This window comes from Betta splendens, chromosome 17, assembly GCF_900634795.4.
Source record: "Betta splendens chromosome 17, fBetSpl5.4, whole genome shotgun sequence".
In the NCBI taxonomy this organism is placed as follows: Eukaryota; Metazoa; Chordata; class Actinopteri; order Anabantiformes; family Osphronemidae; genus Betta; species Betta splendens.
In genome coordinates this window covers 1271858-1284495 of record NC_040897.2, presented here as the reverse complement: position 1 = coordinate 1284495, position 12638 = coordinate 1271858, and the positions used below count along the sequence as shown (strand labels likewise).

The 12638-nt window shown below is 44.3% G+C and overlaps 1 protein-coding gene across 4 annotated transcripts in view; it reads right to left on the bottom strand.

Annotated features, from left to right (window-relative positions):
- The window catches only part of astn1 (astrotactin 1), a 162292-nt gene that overhangs the window by 61954 nt on the left and 87700 nt on the right, over positions 1-12638 (bottom strand). For all 4 annotated transcript variants that reach the window (XM_029132985.3, XM_029132987.3, XM_029132988.3 and 1 more), the window contains 3 exons: positions 11487-11571; positions 9143-9217; positions 5839-5976 (listed from right to left, as the gene is read on the bottom strand). In XM_029132985.3, coding sequence (XP_028988818.2) covers positions 5839-5976; positions 9143-9217; positions 11487-11571 — 298 coding nt within the window. The remainder of the gene's footprint in view (positions 1-5838; positions 5977-9142; positions 9218-11486; positions 11572-12638) is intronic.

Sequence of the window (12638 nt, the reverse complement as noted above, 5' to 3'; positions counted from 1 at the left end):
AATTGCCCATTGCTTTGTTGGGATTTATTCACTGTGGACCTATTGAACAGAAGTCTGGCACATGATGAAACTTACAGCAAGCGTGAATGTTATTTGTAGCAATTATGGTACGGACACGTCTACAGATCGGGATCAAAACAATTTACAATGAAGCAAACGTGTTCAAAGCTCTCTACAGCATCCATTACAAGTGAAACACCAGAGGACTGACACTACTCATTGTGTAGTTCTTACTGTCATAGGATATTAGTAATAAAGCACCGGGAAACAAAATCCAAACCATTTAGATTTTTTCACCTCTTATCTGCTTTTAGCTTTAAGTAGTCGTTGACGACGTATCTGACCTTTGTCTCACGTGGTCCTTTCAATTTCTATTTCTTTTGACTCTATCCTGCTTCTCTCAGTTTGCTCCTCTCTCCCTGATTGTGCTTCCAACAAATAGGAAAACAATCAGGCCGAGAGATTTCAACCTAATTGGAAACAAAACATGTACATTATGCATTATGCATTAGTAGCTTCCTTACACTAACGTATGTAGTTACAGAATGTTGATGCCATTAAGAGGCATTAGGAATTAAAACAGATTCCATGCTGTAAAAAGACCCACGTTAGCAAAGATTTATCATCAAAAGATCATTTATAATATAAAACCCTTTTAAACCGTCAAGGAAATAGCTATATTAGTACTAACTAGAGTACTAATACACAGGCAATAAGGTCATGCTTCCTGCCTTTTAGTACTGATTATAATGCAGACATGTTTAACCGAATCTACATGTGCTCATGCTTCACTGCCTGCGCGGGTTTTCCCGTTTTCTTCCAAAGATGAGCACATTAAGGACCAGCAGGTGTGTGTGTGTGTGTGTGTGTGTGTGTGTGTGTGTGTGTGTGTGTGTGTGTGTGTGTGTGTGTGTGTGTGTGTGTGTGTGTGTGTGTGTGTGGCCCCAGAGGAACTGCGGCCTGTACCCTGACAGCTGGGACAGACTCCACATAACCACGATCCTTTGAGGACAAAGCGCTTGGAAATGAATGAGTGGGTGAGTGTCCACCCTCATCACAGCCCACACACTTAAATAAACCAGTCTCCTACTCTGTGTTTTGGCCGAGTGGCTGAATGCTGTTTTCACCTTCTGTGTGACCAGGACCCTGTGATCCTGGACTTGTTTGCTTGTACAGTACATGTAAGTCTGTTCTCTGGATTTTTCTGTTGAGGTCACTTTGCTACATTTGTTTTCCATCGCGTTCCCATTTGTCGCCTGCCTCTGACACACCTGTGTCAAATAAGCAATACCTACATGTACAAGGAATTTAATATTCTACCAAAGGCAGCTGTTGGCACTTCAAAAGGCGACGAACATAAGACACCATTATTTGTACCATTAACGTCAATAGATATACAGTACAATGGAAGGGTTTGCAATATGAAAAACATTAATTTAGCCTATTCATCATTGAAGAGTACGATTAAAAATGGTTCAGTACCAAATAAAGCTCTGCAATTTACTTGCATTAGTTAGATATTCACGTTAGAGAAAGATTGAATGAAAAGATGTTTCTCACATAACTGTTTTGATTAAGATGAAAAAAATAAGGTGAAGGCATCTGCTTTGCAATACATTTCATACAATTAGCTTTTATGTGACACAAGCAATGAATTTGGTGTCATAATGTGTAATTTACTTTAAAATTCCTGCAATATAAGAGAAGCATGAATGATACACGCGTTTTAAAAGCAGCAGCATTGCAATACAAATTCAAGCCAATTCAGAGAAGTCACCAATAAAATACACTGAGTAGAGAAGAGACCAAGGCTGAATCATCAACCAGTCACAACATGAAGGCAGCTATTGAGAGAGACGAAGGTTTGACAAAGACAACGACACAGCCACAATCAAACAAGGGGGAACAGCTCAAAACTGCAAACAAGCGTCAAAAGGTGTTCACAATGTCTCCAAGTGGCGTCTGGGGAAAACCATTCTTTAGATTATGGATCAGAAGACGGGGGTTATTTGCACAGAGTCTTCAAGAAAGCTGCCAGATAGCAATGAAATGCTGAATAATAAAGGAGCCAACTGAAATGTGTCACCATGGAGTGGAGCTGTCGATGGAGGAACTCAAGTGATGTGCATTCATTAAAAAAAAATTGTCTCTGCATTTTCTTTTGTTTCATTTTAAAAGCAGCATCTTCTGGTGACTGCATAAGTCTTATTACAATATTTATCTCATTCTTAAATGCTCTTTAGAACCGTTGCTTGAAATGGTCCATGTCACATTTTAAATGTTGTTTTTCCTTCTCATGACTTATGAATTAATATAAATCTAATAAAACAATATTTCCACAATGTACATTTGATGTTCAGCCACACCTGAATGGAGAGTAAAACTATTTCTGTTGTATCTGCTGTAGTCATATAAATAAAATTGCATTAACCAAACATAATTATACTGTCACAACATCAACCATCAGCTGTACAGCTGCTCAGGTTTACCTCTCAGAGTGCAGGAAAGCCTGAACAGATGGGTTTTTTAGCTGGGATTTAAAGTGTGGGAGTGAATTCAAGAGCATGTCATCCGTGCAACAGCACGAATAAATATGATATTTACCAAAAAAATACATATATCACCAAGGGGGAGAATGTAAATGATAAAGAGCAGGGTTCCGAGACTGATCCCACACCTGTGGTGACTGGGAGTGAGTGCGCTGTGGATGAGCCAGAGGAGTAAAAGGTAAAAGAGCAGGTGGTGAATGAGTGATGCCAACAGAAATAAGTCTGTGAAGGAGAAGAGAACGTGAGACGATGCTGGAAGCCGCACTCAGATCAAGCAGGATGAGGATGGACAAAACACCAGAACCAGCTGCTACAAGGAGATCATTAGTCATTTTCAGTAAAATGGAAGTGAAAATATTTGTACGATGGAGCTGGAATTGGTTTTGAACGTAGCTGAGAAGCAGTTTTCTGAAGAATAAGGAATGATCGACTAGAGAGACTAGTGAAGCCACTGGGAGCTGCACTGGGCTTTTTAAGGACAGGAGTAAACGTTGTTTAAGAAGAGAGGGAACAGTGATAGTGTGTCGGTGTGAGGAACAGGAAACGCTTGCTTTCACATGAACACGATGGAGGGGGTCGAACTGCGAGTTTAAGATTTGAATTTGAAGTCAGAGGTTTCAACGAAGGAAGGAAGTGTGAATACTGGGAGATGAGGGACCATCGGGGGGAATAGAAGGATGGGTTTTATGGCTGAAAAGCTGATTTAAGGCTGCTGAAAACATGTATTACAGAAGTCATTACTCCTGTGAAGGAATCGAATCACGGGTTGTGTGATTTTGCTGAACACAGACAACGCCTCTGAATCAACTTCAGTCAAATTAATTCGAGCAGAGCCGTATGTGGACTTAGCTTTGTAACTCAGTCCTCATAGTGAGAATTATGCATATGCAATACATTTTTTCTGCACAGTGAGGCCTAAACTTTTACTGTATAGGCACATTGAAGTTGGAGTCAAGGTAAACCAAAATGAGGAACATGTAAAGGAACAGCAGTCCTGACTCATCTAGTTGTAAGTGGAGCCAAGCTTTAGGAGATTATAAAGCCTATGTTGTTATACAGTATGAAACCAGTTCATCCAGGGCGAAGAAACCGTGTGTACTAGAACACACCAACCCCGAGTTACAGATACTGCATGTGTACGGATATATTTAATATATTGGTATAATGTGTTTGGGTGGTGTTGGATATTAACATATGGTGACCATATTACATCTGCCTTGCAATCAGTAGGAACAATGGCAGAGCAGCAGATCAGATCCACAGCAGCTGTCCAGACAGGATATAAAACCTAAGGCAGTTCATCGTCAATATGGATAACAGTAAGAGAGAGTGACACATGCTGCAAAGTCATTTAAAAACTCCCTATTGACTTTGGGAGGTCGGTGGAACCATGTGAGCACAACCCAGCCAGTGTCTCTATGACGGCATCAAGACGTGAGTCTCAATAGTGTTCATCATAGTGATCAAAAGTTCTACCAGACCAGAAGGTGAACGAGGGGCCAATGGAGCTCAACAACCAAGGTGTGTCCATTTCTGTTGACAATGAGGTGGACAATGTGCTGTGAAAGGCCAAAGAAGCACAATCCTCAGCTACATGGAGGTCCAAATACACACACACACACACACACACACACACACACACACACACACACACACACACACACACACACACACACACACACACACACACACACACACACACACACACACACACACACACACACACACACACACACACACACACACACACAGAGGTTCATTTGATTATGAAATCATTTGCAGCAACCTGAGGATTTTCGTCCGGCAACAAGCACAAATTGGCAAATTGGTCATTTTCTACATTGATTTAGTGACAAAAGTCAAATGGTTTTAACACTATTAGAAAATCGCAGTGACTGAAAATCAGTCAACCTCAAAAGGAGCAAAATTAATTAAGTGAAACAGTGAAACACTGCCATGTTCCTTCCGCACAGCCTCATCCCTCAAATGAGTCTTTCATTCAATTCGCCTCCAGTTTGCAAAAAGAATAATGTGAGCTGTTGAACTGCGTAGCGTTTGTGTGCGTTTCAAGGATCAGCAGCTCAGGGGGAAAAACCTTGATCTCACGCCTGCTTTCAATTAGAACGGGCAGAAAACCATGTAGCGACGAGCGAAGAATGTTTTCCACATTGAACTAACACTTATACAAACAGAACCTTCACAGACCACAGCCTTTATTGTATATCAGCTATTCTATATTTCACATACGTCGCATAAGTTCAGTTGGTGGACGGTAACAGTTGTTCATGTTGATAACGACGCGCTGCTTCGTTAACAGGACTCACACATTTTCTGGATGAGCATCAGCTTGTTTAAATTTGTCTTTTTACACCTGACAAAAATGTCAGTTGTGATTTTCTCATAATTTTGCTGTTGCCAACTGTGACAGCTTTGCCACTATAAATATGATCTCATTTACTTGACTAGACTTTTTCCTATTGTACATCATCCCCCGCTGCCCTGGAGGAGGTCCGCTCTACTATTCTAAAAGTTTGTGCCTGCACCGTAGGTCTGTTTGTGTGAAGGTTATTTCTGAACACTGGTCACCGAGTCATAAAAAGACATTTTTTAGATCTGGAGCTAAAGAAGCCAAACTCTGGTGGATTAAATGTCCTCTGTTCTTTACATTAGTCATAAATGTGTCCTGCTCTGAACCTCTAACAACTGGAGGCAACATCACACTTTCACTCTACACACAGAAGCTCGATGGTTCCCGTCTCTGCTGTCAGCTGAGCCCAGTTTAATATCAGAAATGGTTTGACTCGTGTGTGTTTCTCAGTCACTGCACATATTGGAGCAGCTGACACGCATTTAACAATAGAAAATGTCTTCTTGGCTGTGAATTGACAAGGAATTCTCCCTTTGTGTTTGTTTATCCTCCAGTTTTTTTTCTCCTGCCTCTTGATAATTGATTTTGTGCTAAGAGTTTTATTACCGCCTGAGTCATGACTGCTAAGACCTCTGCATCAAGCTCACAGGGATCACTGCAACAATAGTAAATAAAGCACAAACGCTGATTAAATGAGAAGCAGAGGTGGAGAGGGGCCGGGTGGGTGGGGGTTCAACAAAAACTCAATATGTCCTTTTGGTGATGCTTCATCAGAGACGATAAAAAACAGTCGACAAAACAGAACTTGCTCTAAATACTGCTGAGCTCGGTGCGGCCCGACCCGGCCTCACTTCACAGGCCTGTGAATGTGTGATTCCTTTAAGTCTGTTAAATGGAAGGTGGAAAAGGTGCCAGTCTCACCGCACGTCCACCGCGTCCTCCATGACGGTCATGTCCGTCTTGCACTTGGCTGAGGGGTTGATGGCGAGCTCAGCAGGGGGGATGACGAAGCTTTTACTCAGTGGCAGCCACATCCCTTCTCCCAGGGTGTATGTGAACCTGCGGAGGACAAGACGAGCACGGGCTTCAGGGCAGGAAACGGAGCGAGACCCAATGACGGGCAAAAATAACAGCCTCATATTAAATACATGAATGAGGCAGCGTAGGTGGTTGGTGCCGAACGGTCACAGATGGTTCCAGATTCAAACCCCATTTCTTTGCCTCTGAAGGAGTTGAGGTTCTCAAGCTTCAGAAATGCTAAATTCTGAACAAACATTTGTGCTGAATGACGTTAGCTTAAAACGAGCACAGCTCAACATGTGGATACGCGTTCATCAGGGCTCTTTGCTCAGTACACGAGCTCTTTGGCTACTACAGGTATTATTTGTTTTACCTAACAGGAGCGTTACACATTTTGCATTACTCTTTTTCTGAGCAGAAGGACATTGTGTGCTTTGGGTTGCAATGAATACATAATGAGAAAAAAAGGGCAGTGAGAGTTTCCCCCGAGACAAAACAGGGCTATAAATCTGTAAACAACACATAAACAACAGATGTCTGGAACAAGGACTTTAAAACAATTCTTTATTTGTGAGTCAATGAACGCCATCAATTTTTAAACACTGCAGATGAAATGTAACGCTTCCAAACCTTACGTTAAACAGGCCACGCTGATTAACATCAAATGCATTATTAGCCATGAATTATGCATGGCTACTTGTAGTACAAAGGAGGGGAACTTGTTGATTAAACAGTTAACAAGCGTTTTTATGCCGACTAAACAGATTTCAATATTCACAAATGTTCAATTAGCATTCGATCAAAATGCTAACGTAGAAAGAAAAGGACAGTGGAATGTGGGGCTGCACGCGCCGCTAGTCACTAAGAACAAAATGACTCAACCTCTGTGGAAATGAAACGCTCTGTGACATCCACCCACTCAGCAGCATCACCTTTCAGTGTATCAAAATGTCCCCATGTTTATTCTGGAGCATATTGCACTATAGTAATAAGCTGTGTGTGTTTTTGTTGCAGGAAACTGTTTCCACCCGTCTCTTCTGGGACCGGAAGAACCAGAGGTGAGATTTCCCATGATGCTCCATGACGTATGTGGGCGACCACGGGACGAATTAGCAGCCACTTAACGAGCACAGCTTCATCATGGACAGCTGGGGACCGGCGCAGTAAGCTGTATATGACCTATTTGGTTCACCCTGAGAGGAACAGGAGGTGGAAAACACTAGGAGTTCCCACCAGACGAGAGTTGTTGAGTGGAAAACGTGTTTCCAAAACTCGGAGGAGCTCCTGGTGTTTAATGAACGCTGCTTGTTTGGATGCTGACGCTCAGCGTTTATCTCCTCTGACACAGCACCGTTTTGCATGCGGACTCAAAGTTGCTTTGTTGCACATGGAACCGTGACTCTAATTGCCTCATTTGCTCCGGTGCTCAGCAGTAACAGGAGCTGCGTGGTCTCTGAGGCGGGTGCTACATGCGACACGGCCTAACAGGGAGTCACCAGGGCTGTTTGCAGAGTGCAGGGTGGAGAATGAAACGTACGACAGGCGGAGGAGAGGCAGCGGTTTGGACACGGAGGAACTCCAGCCGGAGAAAACGGCTTCTGCACCAGAGGCACTGCAGCAAACACAGATATTAGCAGACGCAAGCGGCCGCTGTCAGATGCCAACGTGAAGAAAAGGCAACAAAGCACATGTCTCCTTTAAGTGCAGGCGCTGCAGCAGCACAGACTGGGTTCGTTGCTTCTGCTGCTGGAGACTCAGAGTCCTGTAATGAAGGCAGCAGTGCAGCCGCTGTCTTCACGTCAGGGAATGGATCGTGTCGGGAAGAAAAAAGGTTCTAAAGCAGCTCTATCAAAGACACAAGCATGTCTATTGTACAGACTGCTGGAAATTCTGAAGCTGTGTGACTTCCAACTTACCCACGGCCCATGAAAACCACAAGATTTTCTTTACAGCACTTTAAAGTGGCCAGTACAGTGTGACTTTGCATACAGATACTGTAGTGGGACAGTTTTAGTTCAGGAGGCAGCAGTGGTTCAGCTGTTGGGGTTTTAGCTTGGTCTGATCCAGAACAATGACCCGGCTGCATGTGAGCTGGTCCGGGTCGACAGACAGGACGCACCGTGGAAAAGGGAATCCTGCATGAAGCCACAGTAACAGTAAAGGTCCATGACAGATGCTCCCAGTGCCACCAGTACTCAACAACCAGCGCCCGGCTGGTTCAAAGAAGGGAGCCACGCCCGTTTGTTAAAAGCTTGGGCACAAGTAACAAACAGCAGTATTTACTAAAGGTGTTAAACCTGTAGCCGAGAATGCAGGAACATGGATGACACAAAAACTAGTCTTCAGTTCTTGATTCCGTCGTGGCCGTTGGTCTGGGGATGAAATCCAGATGAGGGAAAACTTGAACCAGAGCCTTCTGTGAGAGATTTTGTGAAGTTTTTGTGACAATATGAAGAATAAGTGGCTCAGAAGCAGGTTCGCTCCCTGTGGAACAGAGGGGATCATATGTCAAACCCACACATTAGTAGAGGAACAGCAGCAGGACCGGGGGATGGAGGGAGACCAGCAACTTAATAAGGTCCGGAAGCTACAGCAAGTTGAGCTAGGAAGCAGAGTAAGGTTGATGATGAAGATGATGATGATGATGATGATGATGCACACCAGAACCTGCAGTGTGTGAACGTGTAGAGTAGGTCTGTTAGATTGACACATTAAACAGAGAAAGTTTGCTGAACAGAACAGCAAACAGGGAACCGATGACGTCATGCTGAGTGGCTGTTGACTCCTCCTCCTTCCAGCTGCAGCCAGTGTCTCCAGGTGAGACACTAAAGCCTCTGCTGTAGATGTGCAAAGACACCGTAGGTTCTATAACGCCACAGCACGGAGGAGGCGACAGGAGCGTATTTAATGAGCTTTACAAACATTTAAACACGTTATCAGCCAACAGAATATGAGAACTCACGTCTCGTTTTAGAGGAAACAAAGCGCTTGTGCCTTTTTAATTTGCAAATCCAATTTCCAACTCTATTGCACGGCAAATGTCTGTGTCTGGTCCACAAAAGGCATTTTGCCACCGCAATTTGGGCCCTCCTCATAATCATGCAGCAGAAAGCCAATCAAAGTCAGTGTACCAGAATTATAATAAGTCACTCCACTATGCAACGGTGTGCGTGGAGCATTGAATGCTCTGTGAAGCTCCCGTTACCTGAAAATGCGATCAGAAGGTTGTTCTCCCATCACAAGATCAAAACCGCGCTGGAAGATGGTGTAAGGCCAGGGACTGGCATCCACAGAGGGAGATCAGAGGCGCAGGCAGGGAAAGAGCAGAGAATAAGAGCAGGCGTTACAATCAAAGACACACAAGCATTGCATTTTTCAGTGTATCCACCCTCCTAATCTAACCCACCTAAAATCACAAGCCGTGTTTCAACTTTGCATCATTCCGCCTTCTAAAGCCTCCCAAATCACACACAGCATTAAGATCTGCCTGTGTGTAAACATGCTGATTGAAAAATTTGTTCTGCGACAGCTGACATGCAATGTGACTTTGGCTCAGATCAGCTTACCGGGGGAGGGGGGAGGGGGGTGACAGCATAGGACAGAGCGGGAGAACGGCAGAAAGAGCAGACGAACGGAGGGGGGGGGGGACAAAGACATAAAGGAACAGTGAGGGACCAGACAGACGCCAAGAGGCACGAGTGAGAGGGAGGATGATGGAGATTAATGGGAAGTGGCAGCTCGGGGACTAAACACTCGGCAAAGTGTGAGTGCAAGGAGGAGAAGTGACAGAGGCCCCGCGTCATTGGGAGCAAACGGCTGCACTGACAAAAAGAGCATCGAGGCCGAGCCACGGCCGCGCTCATTAAATACGCATGTCACCGCAGGGTGCTTTAAACGACTGGGCCACGACAGCGACGCGGGGGAGCGGGGGGGAACGCATGCAGAGGTGTAGAGATGCACACAAACGCACACGCAGAGGATACAGATGCACAGAAACACACACAGATACACAGAAACAGAAAGACACACGCAGACACGCAGAAACACACACACGCACATGCAGAAACAGAAACACACACGCAGAAGACACAGATACACAGAAACACACACAGATACACAGAAACAGAAACACACACGCAGACACGCAGAAACAGACACACGCACATGCAGAAACAGAAACACACACACAGAAGACACAGATACACAGAAACACACACAGATACACAGAAACACACACGCAGAAGACACAGATGCACAGAAACACACACACAGACACGCAGAAACACACACACGCACATGCAGAAACAGAAACACACACAGACACGCAGAAACACACACGCACATGCAGAAACAGAAACACACACACAGACACACAGAAACACACACAGATACACAGAAATACACACACACACACACACACACGCACACACATACACATGAGCACAAACACATAAACAAAAAAAATCAACACATTCAACACGCCGGCTGTTAAAATAAGAAGGAAGACGTTCCTGCTGTTCTAGACATGAAGCAGCACAGGAGCACAGACAAACCTGGTTTTAATTAGGATATTAATGATCCATATACTGTATCGTTACATGTGTCCCAGCCAATTGTGTTGTCATACAAACGAGTGGTCATTGAGGAGACAAATATGCATATTATAACACAAGCCCTTCCATCTTTGCACAGAATAGGTAATAAAACATTGTACAGTACAGTATATAATATGCAAATGAACCACACAAATATATGCAAATGAAAAATACAAAGAAACCAACCATCTTTGCAAATTACATGGAGCACTGCAACAAAACAGTGATTTTCACAGTGACACATTTGTGATCTGCAACGCCGACACATTTTAATCAGCTGAGAGCCGCCTGATGAGTTCATACCAATATCACAGCTAATAAATAGCCTGACGTTCTGTTTATCAAGAAGACCTTTCCTGGAAATGAATCTTGTAACACAGTTGAGACCTCTCTTCACCTACGGTCGGATCTGTGGCGCCGCCGTCCAAATGTCAAGGACAGTTTAATGAGCAGTTATGGACCCAATTAAGCATTAACACCACTTCCTGCGATGGGGTCTGAAAGAGCATTATTCAAACCCAAAAGACACCGGTGACGACCTGGATCATTACTGTGACGGAGGAAGAGTGGCCCTGACCTGAGATCAGCAAAGGTCAGAGTTTGAGTCCACGGACCCACACTTCACTGCAGCTGGTCCTTTTCCTGCTGGTGGAGAACGCATGCTTCATGCATCTGACCAGCTCCCTGCACCCTGTCAACCCTACACAGCTCATGGCCTTGCTCAAGGGCATCAAGGGCGGTGGTGCTGATGAGCTAATACACTTCAAACACTGCTCATGTGATCTTTGGTTTAGCTTTGAACTTTCGTCCAATTTGAAAAACGAACTGGTTTCACCAACGTCAACCTTTTTCTGCCCAACAAATAAACGGCCTTGTTCGTTGTGTAACCATTGATCAGTATTATCCCGTCGCCTTGGCTTCAGGATGAGCGGTCACTCCGTTAGCACGACTTACCCCTGATTGGGCCCCCACTCGCTGCGTATGCACAGGTGCTTGTAGACCGGGTCCTTCATGTAGCCGTCCAGACACACACATTCTCCTGCAACACAGGAGTGGGAGTTCAGTCATGGCTTAATTACACTCCAGCCTTTCTCCCACTCGTCAGAGAATTCCCCTCGCTCTGCTTTTACTTCACTCTGTGAGCGCTGTCTCAGGAACCATGACTTACTTCACTTACAGTGCATTTTCATGTATTAGCTTCTCCCTTCAGCTTTGGCTACTTTCACAAATATCCAGTTGTGGTCCTGAGGTTTTTCTAATGACAGTGACAGCTCAGTGTCCTGTTTGCGTCTGCGTCGCACAAGTGGAAGAAACACTGTGTGATGTTGAGGTCAGAGTTGACATTAAAGCAATTACCACTTAAGGCCACTTTTATTGATCGTTTTTGTAAAGTTAGGATAAGACAACGTGAAGATAAGATTGACTAAAGTTTGTTAATCCCTGCAGGGAATTTCAGCATGATTCAGTTGAAAACAATGGGACATATTCTTTTTCCACATCTCACTATAACAAAGGCTTTTCCTGAACCTGTACCTCAGTCACACGTGTTTTTACTTGTGTGAGTTTAATTACGCAACGATACAAGTGCATTCCCCTGTACTGCAGCAGTACATGATGCTGTAACCGTCTGTTTGATGCACTTGTCCCAGTCTCAAACATCCTCTATCTAAATAGAAAGTAATTAGATTTGTGTAATAAATGGAGACGGTTGATATTTACTAAAGCAAAGCTTGTGTGTAATTTTCCATCACTGAGAATTAGGAACCAGGTCGGAGACGACAGAGGGCAGTTTTACTTCCAGTCTCTGCAGTCGACTGACTGAGGACGAGGCACAGCCAGGATGTAGAGTTGTTTATAACCCGAGCATGGTAGCGGTACTTGACCAGTGGGACCACAACAATGCAGCGGTGACGGGATTTGGATTCATGCTGTCATCCTGCTGATAAGTGAAGCCTTTTAGCAAAGAACAGCGAAACATCAGCTTTTTGTTCCGCTGTCAGCTCTCAAGAGAAATGTCAGCATTGACTTTGCTCAGTATGATTGATGGGGCCTCACCTTTGGTTTGGAGCTGCTCAGGGGTAACATGTAAAACATGCTCCGCTCATG